Source organism: Mustela nivalis, assembly GCF_964662115.1.
Source record: "Mustela nivalis genome assembly, chromosome: 6".
Lineage (NCBI taxonomy): Eukaryota > Metazoa > Chordata > Mammalia > Carnivora > Mustelidae > Mustela > Mustela nivalis.
This window is the reverse complement of record NC_139025.1, coordinates 129,356,022-129,375,891: the sequence shown is the minus strand read 5'-3', so window position 1 is coordinate 129,375,891 and position 19,870 is coordinate 129,356,022. Positions and strand designations below refer to the sequence as shown.

General features: G+C 36.5%; 1 protein-coding gene across 9 annotated transcripts in view; it reads right to left on the bottom strand.

Moving 5' to 3' along the window:
* The window catches only part of TTC23 (tetratricopeptide repeat domain 23), a 98,358-nt gene extending 78,488 nt beyond the window's left edge, over positions 1 to 19,870 (bottom strand). For 3 of the 9 annotated variants that reach the window (XM_082736462.1, XM_082736467.1, XM_082736463.1), the window contains exons 1-2: positions 13,293 to 13,428; positions 801 to 1,000 (exon numbers count right to left, since the gene is read on the bottom strand). In XM_082736462.1, coding sequence (XP_082592588.1) covers positions 801 to 1,000; positions 13,293 to 13,344 — 252 coding nt within the window. In that variant the 5' untranslated portion in view covers positions 13,345 to 13,428. Of the gene's footprint in view, positions 1 to 800; positions 1,001 to 13,292; positions 13,429 to 13,494; positions 13,707 to 19,426 lie in introns of those variants that run through there. The other 6 variants (XM_082736468.1, XM_082736465.1, XM_082736464.1 and 3 more) reach the window with 6 other exon arrangements.

Here is a 19,870-nt window from a genome sequence, read left to right as displayed (position 1 = left end):
CCTCCCACCACCAAGCAGACTCAGAGCTAAGTCATGAACTGGATATACCCCCTACCCCAATGATTGGTTCTTGCCTCCGTGATTCACAAATCCAAATTCCTGTTGTATCTCAGCATCACAGCTGCCTCTGTTGTAGTTCAGGCTCTTAAAATTCCTTGCTGGGGTTGTTATTTTTAAAGACTTATTTATTTATTTGAGTGGGGAGGGGCAGCAGGAGAGAGAGAGACTCTCCAGCCGACTCCTGGCTGAGCAAGGAGCCAGAAGGGCGGGGCTCCATCCTGGGACCCGGAGCCAAAATCAAGAGCCACACGCTCAACCCCACACAGGACCCGCCACGTAAGTGGTCGTAGAGAAATGCATACTGAATGAGCGAGTGAATGAGCAAAACTCTGAGGACAGAATGGGAACGACGTATGTGGAAAACAAGAAGATCAAGAAAGTAAGAATTGTTAAGCTCTGTACAAGTTCCACCTTTGTGTTCTGTTGCAGTGCCTAAACCCGGCACTAGGGGGAGCTCAGGAACTATGTACGCGCCGGTGGAAAATGACTCCAGGAGGTCAAACCTACAACCAGTTGGTCTAGTATACACTCGCTGAAGGTCAGGGTAAACCTGTTTGCTCATTTGTCATTCATTCAGCAAGTATAATGCTGACTGTGCCAAGCCCTGTGCCTGGAGCCTGGAGGGCTACACCCGCTCGTTACTCCATATACTCTCTTGTACCAAACTCCTGAAGCTAAAAATGTAATCTAAACTCTCATCAGTTACCTGAGTGCATGCATAGAAAAGGAAGGGTCCTTACTTCGTGACAGCTAGAATAGGACTTCGCTTTCTCTTCACAATGGTGGAGTTTCTCTCGAGGAGGTTGGAATAGCGCTGTCTGAGGCAGCTTGTTTTGGATCTTCTTTCCAGGCGTTATGCTGACAGCAGCAACAATTTCGTCTAGGTGATTAGATATGAGGGTTTCCTTTGATTCTTGCATATTTTTATATACATTGTCCTCTAAATAAGAAAATAAGGATGTTAAGTGGTAATTTCCATACTTACTTAGACAAATATGCATTTTTCGAAACTGATGCTAAATCTAGGAAAATTCCAACACTCTACCCATGAGTTCTTTGAAATTAGTAGTACTCCATCCAAAAAAATCCTGATAAGTAGTACTAACTTCTTAGCAAAACTATCAGGCTGATTTCCAATTTTAACTAAACCAAACATTCCTTGTTCATTAAAATATACATATTTATACATGTATTTTATATATGTATATACAGGAGAAATCAAGCAAGCCCAAACAACTCTCAAAGAACCCAGATTATATCCCCTGAAATCCAACTGACTTTGAAGCAGTGAAACAATGACTTTAATAAGGAATAGCTAATTAATAATAAGTTATTATTATTTAATAACTTTCACTTCTAGTCAAGATGGGGCAATAGGGACAAGATTCATTCTCTTGCCTGAAATAGCCAACCAACCAACCCACACACACACACAGACAAAGACATTATGGAACAATGGTTTTCAAGAGATAGGATATCAGATGTGATTACGGAAAAAAGAAACAAAGTGAGACCCATGATTACCCCAGCTTATTGCTTTGAGAAAGTTTCTAGGACATACAAGGAGCAGAAACACAGAAGTAACCACGAGACTCTCTGAGTTGAGAAACTAGAGCTGAGGACCTGGGGAGAATAGGTAGCTAGAGTTCATAGGATAGATTACTGGAAAGGCTAGAGATGCACTGAGAGAGGATCCTGTGATTAGCAGAGGGATCCTTACAACATGGAGAGAAAATACTGATCGGCATGTGTATAAGAAAAATATTTGAGTCTGGGAAAAAAATCCTTCTAGTAATATTGAAAGGAACAGTGTCTGGCATTCATACAGGGCCAGCAATGCCTGTTCCCAGCAAACAGACTGGAAAACTCATAATTCATAATGCATTGGGTAAAGCACTCAGAGAGGTTTTGTTTCCGTAGTGTGAAATTACTATCCCTAGACTGAGCACTGCTTAGACTCACCTAACAAAGCATAACAATAAGACTTAGAAGGATCAGCCTATTTCTAAGTAACTTAACTGCCTCAGAAGACAAAACTCAAGGATGTATAGGACACACAAATAGCTAGCATGCAACAAGGTAAAATTCACAAAATTTGACATCTAATCAAAGATTACTAGGCATGCAAAGGGACAGGCAAACCTGGGCCATAATGAGAACAATAATGAATCACTCAAAACCCAGAATTGACATAGATGTTAAATTAGTAGAAAAGAGTATTAAAGTAGTTATTATAATTGTATTCCATATGTTTAAACAGTTAAGTGGAGACACAGAAAATATTTTAAAAGGCTGAAATTCAACTTCTAGATATGAAAATTACATGAGATGAAAAATAGACTAGATGGGATTAATGACAGATTAGATATTACAGAAGAAAAGATGACTGAACTTGTAGATTTAGCAATAGAAACGATCTAAAAAACTGTAAGCTATGAAACAACTTCAAATTGCCTAATATATATAATTTCAGTCTCTATGGGAAAGCAGACTGTAGCAGGGACAGAAAAAATATTTGAAGAAATAACAGCCCCAAATTTTCCAGACTTTTTAGGAAAAGCAAAAATCTGGAGATCCAAGAAGCTCAATGAGCATTACACACAAGAAACAGAGAAAACTACACCAAAACACAGCATAACCAAATTCCTTAAAACCAAGGTAAAGAGAAAAATCTTAAACATAGAAGGAAAACATATTAGTATGAAAAAATAAATATATGGATGACAGCAGATTTCTTGGGGGACAAAAAGCACATGAGAAGGGAGTAAAACAACATACTTACAGTATGGAAAGAAAAAAAGTTGTCAAGCTACAATCTGCACCAGTGAATAGAGATCTTTCAAAACCAAAACCTGAAAGAATTAATCATCAGCAGATTTGCACTCCAATGTTCTCCAAGAACTATTAAAGGAAGTCTTTCAGAAGGAAGGAACATGGTAGCAAATGGAAATCTAGATCTACACAAAGGAATGAAGACAATGGGAATGATACTTACATGGGCAAATATGTAAGACTATTTTCATATTACTTAAATCTCTTTAAAAGATAATCAACTTCTTTTTTAAGATAAATTTTTTCCCTCTTTATTTTTTTTAATTTTTTTTATTTTTTATAAACATATATTTTTATCCCCAGGGGTACAGGTCTGTGAATCACCAGGTTTACACACTTCACAGCACTCATCAAAGCACATACCCTCCCCAATGTCCATAACCCCTAATCAACTTTTTTTTAACAAAAAATAATGTACTGTGGGACTTGTAACATATGTATAAGTGAAATGTATAACAGTAGCATAAAGGCTAGGAAGGAATGAATGGAATTGTCAAACTCTTACACTCTATGTGGAGTGGTATAATATTAATTGAAGGTAGACCTAGTCAAAGTTGTATAGTATAAGCCCCAAGTAACCATTAAAATAACAGAATAAAGAATTTTAGGTAATAAGCCAGCAAAGGAGATAAAAGGACTCATAAAAACAATCCAGTAGAAACTAGAAAAAAGTAGGGAAAGAGAAAAAAGAACATATGGGACAAATAGAAAATAAATAGCAAGATGACAGGCTTAACTCTAACTATATCAGCAATCACATTAAATGTAAATGGTCTAAACACCCCACAATAGGAGATAGATATCGACAGACTGGATAAAAATGTAAAACCCAACTGTATGTTGTCTATAAGAAATTCATTTCAAATAGAGAAAGACAATTAGATTAAAGGTTAAATGATGGAAAATTATATACTAAAATTAGTCAAAAACAAAGTTGGATTGTCTCTATTAATATCAAAGTAAATTGTACAGCCAAGAATATTATCAGAAAAAAGGTCATTTTATAGTTATAAAAGGTCAATCAGTCATGAGGACATAATCATTCTAAGCATTTATAAACTTAATAACAGTTTTGAAATAGGACACCCCAAACTGATGGAATTGCAAGGAGAAATAGACAAATCCTCAATTACAGTCTGAGATTTAAATATCTTGCTTTTAATAATTGGCACACCAAATATGCAGAAAGTCAGTTAAGGAGACATAAGACATGAACTACATCATCAACCAACTTGATTTGACATTTACTAGAACACTCTACTCAAGGAGAGTAGAATAACACTCTTTTCAAGTGCACATAGACATTAACTAAGACAGGTTATCTTCTGGGTCATAAAAAAAGTTTCAGCAAATTTATGAGGATTTAAGACACACAAAATATATTGTATGACTACAATGGGATTAAATTTTAAGTCAATAACAGAAAGATACCTGGAAAATGCTCAAGTATTTGGAAACTAAACAACATGCTTCTTTAAAAAAAAAAAAAATCCAACAATGGTTTAAAGAAGAAATCAAAAAAGAAATTTGAAAGTAGTTTTAACTGAATGAATATAAACACAACACATAAGAATTTGGGAATGCCACTAAAGCAATCCTTATGGAGGATTTTTTACATTAAAGGCATATATAAGAAAAGTAGAAAGTTCTCAAATCATGACCTTAGCTTTTACCTTCGGCAACTAGAAAAAAAGAGCAAAGTAAGTTCAAGGTAAACAGAAGGAAAGCATAAAGTAAATAATAAAGCTTGCCTCACAAATCCATGAAATAAACATAGAAAAAACAAGACAGAAAAAGCAATGAAACCAAAATTTGGTTCTTTGAGACCAATCACATTGATTAAATGTCTACCTGGACTAATCAGAAAAGAAGGAGCGAAGACACAAATCACCAATATCAGGAATGAGAGCGATGGCACCACTATAGAGCCTATAAATATTGTATGTTTAATACAGGAATGTTATGAAAATTTTATGCCAATACATTTGACAACTTAGATGAATAGACAAATTCTTTTAAAGACACAAAATACTAAAGCTCACTCAAGAAGAAACAGATACCTGAATAGCACTATATTTATTAAAGAAACTGAATTTGTATTTTTAAAACTTTCCCTCCAAAAAAAAAAAAAAAAAAAAGAAAAGAAAAACAACTCCAGGCCTAAAGGGTTTCACTAGTGAATTCTACCAGATATTTAAGGAAGACATAATACCAATTTCATACAATCCAGAAAATTGAAAAAGAGAATATTTCCTAACTCATTCTATGAGACCCTAATTCCAAAACAAGAAGAAATAAGAAAAGAAAATTGCAGATCAATATTCCCCAGGAATGTAGATGCAAAAATTAAAAGAAAAATTTAGCAAATTAAACCTAGTAATATGTGAAAAAGAAAATTCATCATGACCAAGTAGAGTATATCTCAGGAATGCAAAATTGGTTTAACACTCACAAAGCAGTCAATATAATTCATGATATCAGTAACCTACAAAAGAAAAACTGCATGATCATTTTGATGAACAACCCAAAAGAACTTGACAAATATCTATTATCCATTTCTAATAAAAAAACACTTAGCTAAGTAGGAATAAAATTGTACTGTCTCAACCCGATAAAGGGCATCTATCTAAGAAAAACCTACAGTTTTTAGTGAAGACAGAATGCTCTCTCCCTAAGATCAGAAACAAAACAAGGAGGCTCACTCTCAATATTTTGATTTAACATGGTACTAAAGGTGCCTGCTAGTGCAATCAATCAAGAAAAACAAATAAAAGGGAACCAAACTGGAAAGAAGAGGTAAAACTGCCTTTACCCAAGACAGTATATCTCTCTGATTGATCTATGTAGAAAATCTGATGGAATATGCAGGAAAAATATCTCTTAGAATAAATACGTTTAACAAGGCTGTAGGATACAAAAACACTATATCAAAATTGCATTTACATATTTTAGCAGTGGATAATCAAATAAAATAAGATGCTTTGAACAATAGCATCGAAAATATGATGAGTGCTGTGAATTGTGTAAGACTGATGAATCACACACCTGACCCCCTGCAACAAATAATACGTTATATGTTAATTTAAAAAATGAAATAGAAATAAATCTTCCAAAAAAGTGAATGGGACTTGCACAATTAAAACTACAAAATATAGCTGAGAGATATTAAAGGAGACTTAAACATATACCATGTAACATGGGTTGGAAAACCCAATATTGTTAAGATGTCAATTCTCCCCAAATTATTGATAGATAGACTTAAAGCCATTCAGATCTAAGTCCCTGAATGGTTTGTTCTTGTTTTTTGTTTTTTTGTTTTTTTTTAAAGATTTTATTTATTTATTTATTTATTTAGTCAGAGACAGAGAGATAGAGAGAGCACAAGCTGGCAAAGTGGCAGGCAGAGGCAGAGAGAGAAGCAGGCTCCCCACTGAGCAAGGAGCCTGAAGTGGAACTCAATCCCAGGACCCTGGGATCATGAACCAAGCCAAAGGCAGCAGCTCAACCAACTGAGCCACCCAGGCATCCCACAGGGGGTTTTGCTTTATAGAAATTGGCAAACTTTTTCTAAAGTTCACATGAAAATGCAAAGGACTTGAGGCACCCAAAATGACTTTGTAAAGGAAGAATACAGTTAGAGGATGAACACGACTTTTCATCAAGATCCATCATAAGATGAGGCTACCAAGAAAGACAGTTTGGTATTGCTGTCAAGATAGACAAACAGATCAATGGAACAGAATGGAGAGTTGAGAAATGACCTCAGCATATATAAGCAACCGATCACTGACAAAATTGCTAAGGCAATTCAGGGAAGAACAGTCTGTTCAACAGATGGTGTTAGAACAACTAAATATTGGAAAGAACCCAGATGTCCATGGACAGATGAATGGATAAATGTTGTATCTATATACAATGGAATATTACCCAGCCATTAAAAACTTGAAATCTTGCCATTTGCAACAATGTGGATAGAACCAGGGGGTATTATGCTAAGTGAAATAAGTCAATGTGAGAAAGACAATTATCATATGATCTCACTCATATGTGGAATATAAGAAACAAAACAGAGGATCATAGGAGAAGGGAAGGAAAAATAAAAGAAGACGAAACCAGAGAGGGAGACAAACAATAAGAGACTCTTCATGATAGGAAACAAACTGAGGGTAGCAGGAGGGGAAGAGGTGGGGATAACTGGGTGATGGGCATGAAGGAGGGCACCTGATGGAATGAGCGCTGGGTTATATGCAGCTGATGAATCACTAAACTCTACCTCTGAAATTACAAAAAAAAAAAAAGAAGAACAACTGGATATTTATGTATAAAAACAAAACAAACAAAAATCTTTGATCCTTACCTCACACCATACACAAGAATGAACTCAAAATGGAACATAGATCTCTATATGAAAATCTCTGTGACCCTGGATTAAGTCAAGATTTCCTAAATATGATACAAAAGAATCATTAAAAAAAAGAACAAAATGACAAATAGGACTTCATCAAAATTGAAAGCTTTGTTTTTCAAAAGAAACTGTTAAGAGAATGAAAAGACAAGCCACAGGCTCCAAGAAAGTATTTGCAAACTATGTAGCTAATAAAGGACTTGTACCTTGAATCCGTAAAGGACTCTCAAAACTTAAATATGAGAAAACAAACAGCTCACTACAAACACAGGCAAAATATTTTAACACATCATCAAAGAAAATATATCAATGACAAATAGGCACATGAAAAGATGCTCAACATCATTAGTCATTAGGGAAATACAAGGGAAAGACACAATGAGATATTACTTGCACCAATCAGAATGGCTAAGATTGGAAAGACTGATGATACTTAAGCAGGTGGAACGTTAACTCGCACACACTATCGGTGGGAATGCAAAATGCTACAATCACTTTGGAAAAAAACACCTGGCAGTCTCTTTTTTGTAAAGCTTTTATTTTTTTTTTAAGTGATCTCTACACCCAATGTGGGTTCTCAACTTACAACCCCAAGATCAAGAGTCTCATGTCCTAGTGACTGAGCCAGTCAGGCGCCCCAACGTGGCAGTTTCTTAATAAGCTAAACATTCCCCTCGCCCATAATTCATTTAACTCCTAGATGTTAACATGAGAAATGAAACCATATGTTCATGGAAGAACTTATGCACAAATATTCATAGGAGTTTTATTTTTTATAGCCAAACACCAGAAACAACTCAAATGTCCATCCATTTGTAAATGGATAAGCAAACTGTGGCATAGTTATATATTGCAATAATACTCAGCAATAAAAAGAAACAGATATGTTATAACATGGATTGGTTCAGTTACAAGAAGCCAGAAGGAAGAGACTGCATACTATGTGGCTCCCTTCATAGGAAATTCCAGAAAATGCAAACCAACGCATAATGACCAAAAACAGATCAGTGGTTGTCTTGGACTGGGCTGGTGGTGAGTGGGATTGAGGAGAAGATACAGGGAGGAGGAGGATGTAGAGATCTCGAAGAATCATTTGAAAATGAAGAAACATTTTGAGGCAATAGTGATATTATTATCTTGATTGTGGTAGTAGTTTCATGGCTTTATACATAAGCGAAGATTTATCAAATTGTACACTCTTGTATATAATTTAATAAAGCTGTTTCCAAATACGTGTGTGTGTGTGTGTCTATAGATAGAGACATAGGTATATATAGATCGATATAGATCTTTATCGATCTATACAGATATAGATCTACAGATAGATCTATAGATCTACAGATAGATCTATATCTGTATAGATCGATATGGATCTATATCGATCTATCTATCTAATCAGGCTTTCAGAGATCCTTCCCCATTTTTCTCTCTCCCCATGTAGATCCTTCAAACTCCAGTTCTATTATTTACTACAGATAAGGTATCTCAAATTTCACCCTACTGTCATTCATTCATTAAATATTTATTGAATTCCTACTATGAGCAGTGCACTACGTGGAAAACAGTAACTCTAAGAAATGTAAAATCTAGCAGGAAAAAAAAGATCTGGTACACAACTACCATATTACTGATACTGGGTAGTAAGAAAGGCTGGAAAAGTGGAAAGTGGTAAGACTTCAGAAATAAGAACCATTACTGTTATGGGAAATCAGGTTGCTTGGTTGAAAAGCTTTTGAGAACAAGGACAGGGAGGAGAAAGCACCCCAAGTAGAGTGAATAATTACCAAAGGCAGAAGAGCAAGGTGAAATGGGGCTCTAGCTAGCTGTGGGTGGTTGGTTGTATCTGGGGTTGGGGACATGGATACAGAACAGCATGTTCCAAACCAACCCCTCTAGTACACAAGACCCACAAGACATTAATGCACCATCTACAAGAGAGGGTTATTGACAAAGATGATCAACTAAGTTGGTAAACACAAACACTGGTTCCACAAAAGGAGGGTTCTACCATAAACATGGACAAGTTTTATTACCTCAAGTCTTCTCAAAGGCTTTAATGTCATATAATTCCTTGTGAATATACCTCAGAGGGATTATAGTACGCAACATTGCCCCTAACTTTTTGGACCACAAAATCCTCTTTTCTGAAATACTCATTAAATGTTATGCAACTGGTACTTTTTTTTTTTTTAAGATTTTATTTATTTATTTGACAGAGAGAGAGATCACAAGTAGGCAGAGAGGCAGGCAGAGAGAGAGAGAGAAGTAGACTCCCTGCTGAGCAGAAAGCCCAATATGGGGCTCCATCCCAGGAGCCTGAGATCATGACCTGAGTCGAAGGCACAGGCTTTAACCCACTGAGCCACCCAGGCGCCCTACTTTTTTTTTTTTTTTAAAGGTTTTATTTATTTATTTGACAGAGAGAGAGAGAGATCACAAATAGGCAGAGAGGCAGGCAGAGAGAGAGAGAGGGAAGCAGGCTCCCTGCTGAGCAGAAAGCCCGACGTGGGGCTCGATCCCAGGACCCTGAGATCATGACCTGAGCAGAAGGCAGAGGCTTTAACCCGCTGAGCCACCCAGGCGCCCCGCAACTGGTGCTTTTTGAGCCCAGTTTGGGAAGCAAGGAGATAGAGGAGACCTGGAAGGCTGGAGCCAGGTTTAGAAGACATCGATTTTAGGCTAAGAGTTTGATTGACTTTATTTGGCAGATAGTGATGAGCCCCTGAAGGTTTTTTCAAGAAAGAGAAATGAAAATGCTGAGACTGATCTGTTAATTGATAGCCGAATGTAATGGGAACCACAGGAAGCAAGGTGGCCACTGATTTTCAAACTTTAGATGGTCTCCTACCATCTTGATAACTGTTAGCCTATCTGTATTGTGCCTACAATATTAACTTTTTCCTTAAGACTAACTTTTTAAAAACCTAAATATTACTTCGGCTTTACCCTAATAAATAATCAGTGATATTATGGGTTTGATGTCGTATTTTCTCCGATACACATTAAAATAAAAACACAAGATTGCTTCTCGGCCTTTTGGCTAAGATCAAGTGTAAAATAAAAACATAAGTATTAATATTTTAAAAGTTGGTCTGTGTTCCACCTAATATCACATTACGCATCATCAATTGTAAACACTGCATAATCTTGGGAAATTCTAAATTTGAGCAATGTCTGACAACCATTTTTAACCATGACCTACCATCTAAAAAGATTTCATCAGGTTTTACTTTCTATAGTTTATATTCTGACAAAGTAGGCATTTTCTCTAAAAGTAAAATTAGAATATTCTATATCCTTCTTAAAACTTCTCCCTTGAAATTCTGGTACCCTCTTCAGTAAGTGGGTATGGTTCTGTAGCCAACTCTTACCACCAGTCAAATGAATCACTGAATATTGCACAGAATGAATTCAGGGGCACAGTGGAAGTGAGAAGGGAACTGAAGGGAAGGATAAGAAGAATTACTGAAAGAAATAATTATGACAGCTTGAGAACTGCTTCGATGTAAAAATTAAAGAAGGGAGGAAGTCAAGACTGACTCTGACATTTTCATCCAGGAACTCTAGATAGGCTTTGGCACACTGTGGCATGGGCCAAGTGCTGTCCACTGTTTGTTTTTATAAATAAAGCTTTATTGGAACACAACACAATGATTTATATATTATCTACAGCCACTTTTGTACTACAACAGGTGAGATGAGTATCTGTCACAGAAACCTTATCGTTCTCAAAGCCTAAAGAGAGACATACTGTCTCGCCCTTTACAGAAAAAGTTTACTGATCCCTAAAACACTGTGATGTCATGGACAGAAGTAGTCAGTAAAGGAAAATGGTCATTTTGATAAGATAATCAATTTGCTTTCAGCCAGATTGAATTTGAGGCTGTGGGAGAAAATTTATATAAGAATCTCCAACTTAGAAGTTAGAAATATGCTGGGTCACCTGGTTGGCTCAGTCAGTAGAGTATGTGACACTTGATCTCAGGGTCATGAGTTCAAGCCCCATGTTGGGTGTAGAACCTACTTAAAAAATTTAAAAAACAAAAAAGAAGTTAAGAATATACCACTAGTTCTGAGTGACATCTTTTTAAAGATCACATTTTTCCCTTTCCTTTTTAAAAAGATTAGTGACTTATTCCATGTCTACATACAAATGGGATTTGAGATGGCTAGAGGTGAGTGTTGAAGAGGTTAGACTGGACATAGTTATCAAGGTAAAGTGTGGCCACTCCTTCATAATCCAAAAGAGAGCTTTACAGTTTCACCAAGATGGAAGAAAGTGGGAGCTTTTCTCTCCTTCATGAAATAACAGAGACTGAAAACATGAGAGAGGAAAGAAACTAGCTGAAGGCCAGTGTGTGAGAAAGCAAAACTCAGTCCATCAGTCCCATCAAAACTCATTCCTGGGTAGCCCTTCAAAAACATGAAAGACCAAGCCATAGGTTCAACGTCTAAGCTTTGCTGAAACCCCGCTGTACAGAGACTCTATGCTATCTTGGATGCCAAGATAATGGCTGGCTTTTTTTCTAACAAGCTCTTGACTTAAGCCTTTTCATCTATTCATCCCACTGGTTGATGATTTGATCATTTCAGTAAGTGGTGTGGTCTACAAAAAGAGCAGGAGATTGGGAGGGGGAATCTGAGATTCAAGTCTGTGTGTTGGTCCAGCTACTCATGTGATTTGGGCAATACCAAAAATACCATCACAACTGATGATTATGTAACACTTTATGCTTTCCCATATTTTATCTTCTGTGGCCCTTACCACAGCCATGGGAGATACGGAGGAAGTTATGATTATCCCTTTTTTGATAACTGAGGACAATGAAGCTGACAAAAACCAAGTGACTTGTCCAATGACACACAGGCAGAATCAGGACCCGGGTCTTCTAATAATTTGGTGGTTTCCCACCACATCGTCCCGACTTTCACTGACCCATCTTTAGCACTGGGAAGCAAATACTCTTGCTTTGGAAACCTAAGCCTGCATTTTAAAAACTAATCATATGCTTTTATAACCAGGAAAAGTAACACCTTTGACAGATTTAACCACACTTTATCTTCTACTGAGGGGAGGCAGAGAGGAAATTTTAGAAGCTACGTAAGTAATACGTTCTGTAATATTTGCTATTCTGGGCCTTGAACCTAGTGCTAAACTTTGAAATTGAGCTGATTTTTCTTTCTTTTTTGGCTTAAATCTAAAAAGTGGTTTTTCTCACATTGCCTCTAATATTAAATCCTTAAAGCAACAGTTATAATTCAAGTACTCACAGGCTGGTTCTACTTTGCACATACTTTTTTTGTCTTTAATTTTCAGCCAGAGAGTGAAAGTGAAAAAAAAAATTAAGCCATTATTTTAAAATTAGAAGTTTTCACATACGTGTTAAGATCTAGCGTTTGGGATTTCTGGCTTCCTAGGAAAACTCAGAACACCTTCCACACTGGGCCTATGTCATCTCAGGCAACATCAGCGAGAGGGGAATGGCAGGAGCCTTGGTAGCAAGGTGTCAGCTGCTATCACTCCCTATAGCTCCGGAACAGGGAGGCAACAAAGTTGCCACCTGTCCTTGCTCCTGTGTTGCCTTTTTCTTATTTTAAGGATCCACGCCTCTCCTTTCAAAGTGAGAGGGTGACATAAAGGGATGTGGTTTTCCCAGCCCATGCCCCTTGGCACTCATTTCCTAAATTTAATCTAACCTAAATTACCATCACTTTTATAGGATTATCAGATATACCAGTCTTTTATAACCAATAAGAATAGAACAACACAGTTATTACACAAAGATTCGCCATAAACTGTAACATGCATTCCAATTTCAGAGATGTTTAAACACCAAAAGGTGCATCTCTGAGCTGATTAAATGAATCACATTCCCCTGCCTGGCTTCTGGAAATGTTTGAATCCATGACCTTGCTTTTAAATATGTGTCACTTTCAATGTGTATTGGATCTTATAATAACATGTTAGCATAGACATAGTCTTCCTTTCACTTACTTGGAGCTACATGTTTATCATCAGCTACTTTTCTTTTCTTTGTAATAGCCATAGCTGGGGGTTAAATTTTCATTAGAAATCAGCCCAGGCCCCACACAGTACCCTCTCCCTGCCAGCCTGGGGGAAAGCTTCCCAGGCCTCTGGATCAGTGCCCACAACTGTCAGTCAGACATATCCAATCAATTGATGAATTCTGCCAGACCTGTCCAGTGGAGTGCTGAAGCACATGTCAGTCTCAGATCAAAATAGGAGGAACAAGTCTGAAGTGGGGTCTCAGTCTTCCATTTCCAAGAGGTGATGTTCAAAAATTTAATAACTGGTATAGGAGGAGGACCAACCAGTCTATCTAGATGGCAACTATGCTGGATCTAGGATCAGAAGTTCCCCTGCTGTTACAGATGTTAACCATTAGGTGCTGACTTGTTGGGGGATGTAGGGAAGCTTGAGGGAGGGGCAGGACCCCCAGGTCAGTGGCTCCTGGGAAATAACAACCATTATGACTGTATGAGAGTGTACTTGTTAAAAAGCAACTTTGCCCATATGTAAGCTGAGGTATCAAAAAGCCATGAGATGGAAAAACATCCTAGAAGGATACAAAATACCAAAACCGAATTAAAAGGAAATAAAAATATCTGAATAGAACTACAACAAGTAAATAGTTTAATATAAAATATTTACATAAAGCTAAGCCCAGGCCAAGATGGCTTCAGTGGTAAATCCTACTAAACCTTTAAAGAAGAAATATGAATCTTTTACAAATTCTATCCCAAAATAGAGGAGGGAATCCCTTTCAACTCATTCTGGGAGGCCAGTATGATCTTGACAGCAAAGCTGGACAAAGACGTAATAAAACAATAAACCAATATCCTTAAGATTATAAACACAAAAAGTCCGCTACAAAATATTAGAAAACCAAATCTAGCAACATAACAAAGGGATTATACATTATGACCAAGGAGGATTTATCCCATGAATGTAAAGTCAGTTTAACATCTGAAATCATTAATGCAATACACTGTATTACTAGAAGAGAGGGCAAAATTGCATAATCATTTTAATAAATGCAGAATAAACATTTGGCAAAATCCAAAACCTACTTATGAAAAAACTTCCTTAATCTGATAAAGGGCTAATAAAAACTTCTTAAAAACTTCATGCTAACATCACACTTAATGGTGAATATTTGAGTGCTTCTCTTTTAAGACTGGAAACAAGGCAAGGATGTTTGCCGTCTCTACTTGTATTTAAGACTGTAATGGATATTCTGATCACTGCACTAAAGCAAGGTAAAAAAATAAAGGCATGCAGATTAGAAAGGAAGAAATAAAATATTATTACTGGGTGGCATGATCCTATATGTAGAAAATTTTAAGGAAGACACCATACATACACACATACACACACACACACATATCCCAAAACAAAATGAAAACAACAGCAAAATCCTACTAAAACTGTTAAACAATTTCATTAAGGTTGCAGGATACAAAATAAACAAAAACTGAATATCTATCAATCTGAAAATGAAATGAAAATATTTCCATTCACAGTTGCATCAGAAAGAATAAAATACTTAGGAATATATTTCACAAAAGAAGTACAAAACTTTTACACTGAAAACTATATAACATTGTTGAAAGAAATCAAAGGAGACCTGAATAAATGAGACACATTATGTTCATGGATTAGAAGCCTTCATATTATTAAGATTGCAATACCCCCTAAGTTGATCTATAGATTTTATATAACCCCTATCAAAATCCCAGCTGCCTTTTTTTTTTTTTTCAGAATTTCACCTTAAATTTATATGGAAATCTAAAGGACCTAGAATAGTTAAAACAATCTTGAAAAAGAACAAAGCTGGAGGACTCACACTTCCCATTTTCAAAACTTACTACAAAGTTACAGTAATCAAAACAGTGTAGTTTGGCATAAGGACAGACATACAGCTTAATGGAAGAGGTTTGAGAGTCCAGAAAAAAGCCTTTACATTTATGGTCTTTTTTTTTTTTTTTCCTGGGTGACAAGAGTACCAGGTAATGCAATGGGAAAAGAATAGTCCTTCTGACAAATTATGTATGAACCACTGGAAAGGTGCAAGCAAAATAACAAAGTTGGGACCCTACTTCACACCATATGCAAAAATGAACTCCAATTGGATCAAAGACTTAAAAGTAAGAGCTAAAACTCTAAAGGTCTTAGGAAGCAAAGGGCTATGTATGAGCTTGGGTTAGACGAAGATTTCTTATGTACAATACCAAAGGCACAACTGATGAGAGAAAAAGATAAATTGGACTTTATCAAAATTAAAAACTTTCGTTGTTTCAAAAGACACCATCACAGGGGCGCCTGGGTGGCTCAGTGGGTTAAAGCCTCTGCCTTCGGCTCAGGTCATGATCCCAGGGTCCTGGGATCGAGCCCCGCATTGGACTCTCTGCTCAGCAGGGAGCCTGTTTCCTCCTCTCTCTCTTTGCCTGCTTCTCTGCCTACTTGTGATCTCTATCTGTCAAATAAATATTAAAATCTTAAAAAAAAAAAAAGACACCATCACAAAAGTCAAAAGACAACTCAAAATAGGAGCACACATTTGCAAATATTTGTGGATATAGCACATATTTGATCAAGGGACTTTAATTCAAAATATGTAACAAATACAATTCAATAATAAGACAAAAAACCCAGGTAAACAATAGGCAAAAGATTTGAAAAGACAATTTACCCGAGAAGATAATGTGAATGACCAATAAGCTCATGAAATGTTTAAAATCACTAGTCATTAGGAAAATGAAAATCAAAACTCTAACGAGAACTACTTCACACCCACCAGAACAACCATAATCCAAGAGACAGAAAATAAGAAGCAAGGATGTAACAAAACTGGACCCCTCAAACACCGCTCATGGAAAGTAAAATTGTACATTCACTGTAGAATGAGTAATTCCTCACAAAGTCAAACATACCTAGAATTACCACATAAATCAGCAGTTCCATGCCTAGATATATACCCAAGAGACCAAAAACACCTGATCACACAAAACCTCGCACACATCCTAGTAGAAGCAGTATTGACAATAGCTAGAAACAAAAAGCAATCCAAATGTCCATCAGCTGGTGGATGGATAAACAAAATGTGGTATATTGTACATAAGACAGAATATTATTTGGCGGTGAAAAGGAATGAAGTATTGATACAAGTTTTAAACTCTAACAACTTTAAGCGATGTGAAAGCCAGAGGCAAAGACCACATATTGTATGATCCCATTTACATTAAATGTCCAGAAAAGGTAAACCTATAGACACAAAGTTCAATAGTGATTGCCTGGGTTTGGGTAGGAGTAGGGAGCGCCTGCAAATGGGCACAAAGAATCTTTTTAGGGTGCAGGAAATTTTCTAAAATTTGAAGATGGTAATGCTTGCACAACTTTGCAAATTTTCTTAAAAAAAATCATTGAGTAGTATCCTTAAAATGAGTGAATTTTATGGTCTGTAAAGAATACCTCACTAAAGCTATTAAAAATAGCTTAAAAAACTATTTGTTTAGTTTTTTTGTGTAAAACTAAATTTTTTTAGTTTAGTTTTTTTAGGTTTTTTGGTAAAACCACAATGCAGTTTTATGTGTAATTCTGGCTTTTAAATATCTATGACTACAAGACTTTTTATTTATTTTTTATTTATTTTATTATTTTTCTAAAAGATTTTATTTATTCGTTTGAGAGAGAGAGAGAGAGTGAGCAGGAGACAGGGAGAGAGAGAGCAAGCGAGCGAGCGAGTGAGCAGAAGCAGGGGAGGGACAGAGGGAGGAGAAGACTTCACCCTAAGCAGTGAGCGCCACACAGGGCTCTACTCCATAGCCCATGAGATCATGACCTGAGCCAAAGGCAAGCGCTTAACTGACTGGGCCACCCAAGTGCTCCTACAAGTTTTTTCTAAGTTAGGTCGGCCCCAATTCCCAAAGATAATGTGGCAGAGGCTCCCAACTCTTGAAAACCAATCCTAAAATAATAATATGGTTCTGTGAATAGATAGCTCAATGCATTAGTGCCTAGCACCTATTAGGCCTCATAAATGTTTACTGGAGGAACAATTAAACACTCTTCCTGGTGTGATTTTTCTCTCCAAACACCTCATACACAAGATACCTGAAACTCAGTTACTTAGGGCATTTTTTTTTTTTTTTAAATTTTAATCTAAAGAAAAATAAATGCCAATGTCCCCTGCACTGCAAAGATGGTTAGGGTATACAGGGGAGTAAAGAGATGTTTGAATAGATCTGATGAGTACTGCAGCCCACCACATCAGTCCTCTGCAGCAGGAGACCCTGTCTCAGAGTTCTCTGCCAAAACCAAAGCTTCCTCCTTCTGGCTCCACCTAAGTAAGAACCACTGATCAACAACTTAGGATCTTTTGAAGCAAGGTTTGAGGCAGGAGACAAGCACCCTGCTTGGTGTCTCTGAAGAACTCTGCTTTTTTGGAGCGGGGGCAGGGGGGGGGTAGCTAATCCTTGATTCACTTTTGTTTGCCCAACACTGAGGAAAGTAATCTGGTACGTGCTGGCAACCCACTTCGTGTATGTAATTTAATTTCATCTCAGAGAAACAGGTCAAGTGAAAGCCTACAGTCGAGTAAGAACACCTCCCATCCTCCTATGATAATAAGGTTGTTTTGTTTTTGTTTTTGTCTTTTTTTGGGGGGGTGTTGAAATTCCTTCAATTCAATTGAATAGAACCAAGAAACACACTTAAATCCTGAGGCAAAAGGAGCAAGAACTGAGCCAAGGTGATTAACAATCATGTTTACTGCATTACCTGCACCACCACGAACACCACACCTAGTAAAATTTGTATTTGTATCACTAAACAATAAAATAAGTTCAATGCTTTAGAAGAATACAAGGCCATGCCTCAAGATTTGTTAGTCCACCATGGGAAAGGGAAGTTACGTGGATAAAATCTCTTAGGAGGCTGCTACCAATCTGTACTCCATTATTTACAATATTTAATCCTTTCATTTCTGGTCTCTATTTTGGAACCATCTTAATTTACATGATCAGTTTAATATTTTTCCATTACTATTTTCATTAGGTCTCACTCCTGCTGAAAACCCATGTCCAAACCCCTTGAATTCTGGCAATTTTGACTCTTCATGCAACTTATGTCCTTTTTGCTTTTTTTTTTTTTTTTAAACAAATAAAAAAACAAAGTCTCCAAATGAACCCTGTGCTGCAGCCTGAGGTAATTATTCTTTAGGCTTACACATATTTGCTAAGAGCTCATCTACTCCCTGGGATGCCACTTCCCTTCTTTTTGATCTACTGAAATTTTGACTATTGCTCGGACTAAATTGGTTTGTAAGCTCACTGTGAAGCTCTCCCCTGATTATTTTAGCTCACTCTGATCTGCACCCTTGAAGTGCCTGTGGTCTACAATAGCATCTATGCATCCAGAGCTTTTGACTTAAATGTTTTGAGCCTCATTTTCCCAGCTAGAGCATGAGCTTCTGGAGGGACTTAATTTTATTATTTCATATCCCTATATAACAGAAGCCATTCAAGAAATACTTACTGCGTATCTACTATAAGTTATGCCCTGTAAAGATATAGATGTACCGCTAAGTATATTTGTTAGTTGAATTACTACCTAAAGATTCTTTAAGATGCTGTGTTTTGGAATTACATATTGGACTGAATCCTAAAAAAGGTATTAAGTTGCTATTTCAAATATAAGTTATTCTTGTTTATTAAGATTTTCCTGAACTTTCATATTTTAGTTTTAATGAAAATCTCATTTTGAAAATATAAATATTGGATTTCTTTTTTGAGAATTCATCCTTAACGTTAATTACCTACTGGTTCTGCTTCCTATAACAATATTACGTTTTCCTCAGTCATTGGCAGATTTGTCTCTGAATTTCCTAATCTACAAAGATACACAAAATTTGGATCCAAAACTGATTCTAATTTCTTTTCTATTTTCTGATAGATGAATTGTCTATTATGCTAGGTATAATATACAAAAATACCCATTTCACTGAAAAATTACAATAATATTACTAAGTGTCTCTTTAAATCCGTATTAAAGCAACAACACACCACAGCTTTTTAGGGTATATTATAATCTATAATTACTCTTATTACCTTGTTCCCTTTAGCATCCAAAAATCCACTGATTATTTGGAAACAACATTCTTCCAACCTCACCCTAAAAACACTTTCTGAAAACTCCTCTTCCTGTCACACTTAGATTGTGCCTGTATGTTAAATTCTCTTTTGACGCTTATTCCTTTAAAACTACCGAAAAACCGGAAAAGTTTCTTTAACTCTCAAATCTCTGTGTCGTAAAATCCTTTGTCAGTTTACCCCGTACGCAGGAGAGGTTCTCCGTTTCTTTTTCCAGCGAATTACACAGTTGTCTCCGCAGCCTGATTTGCCAGTTTGGTTCCCGCTGTACCAGCTTGTGATTCTTTGTACAAATTAATAACCATGAAAAAGTCTAAAGCAGGGCAGTTCCCGACTAAATTATAGTTGCCTTTTCCCGTAAAGCAACTTGGTACCTCACAAAACTCCAGGCGAAGAATGAAT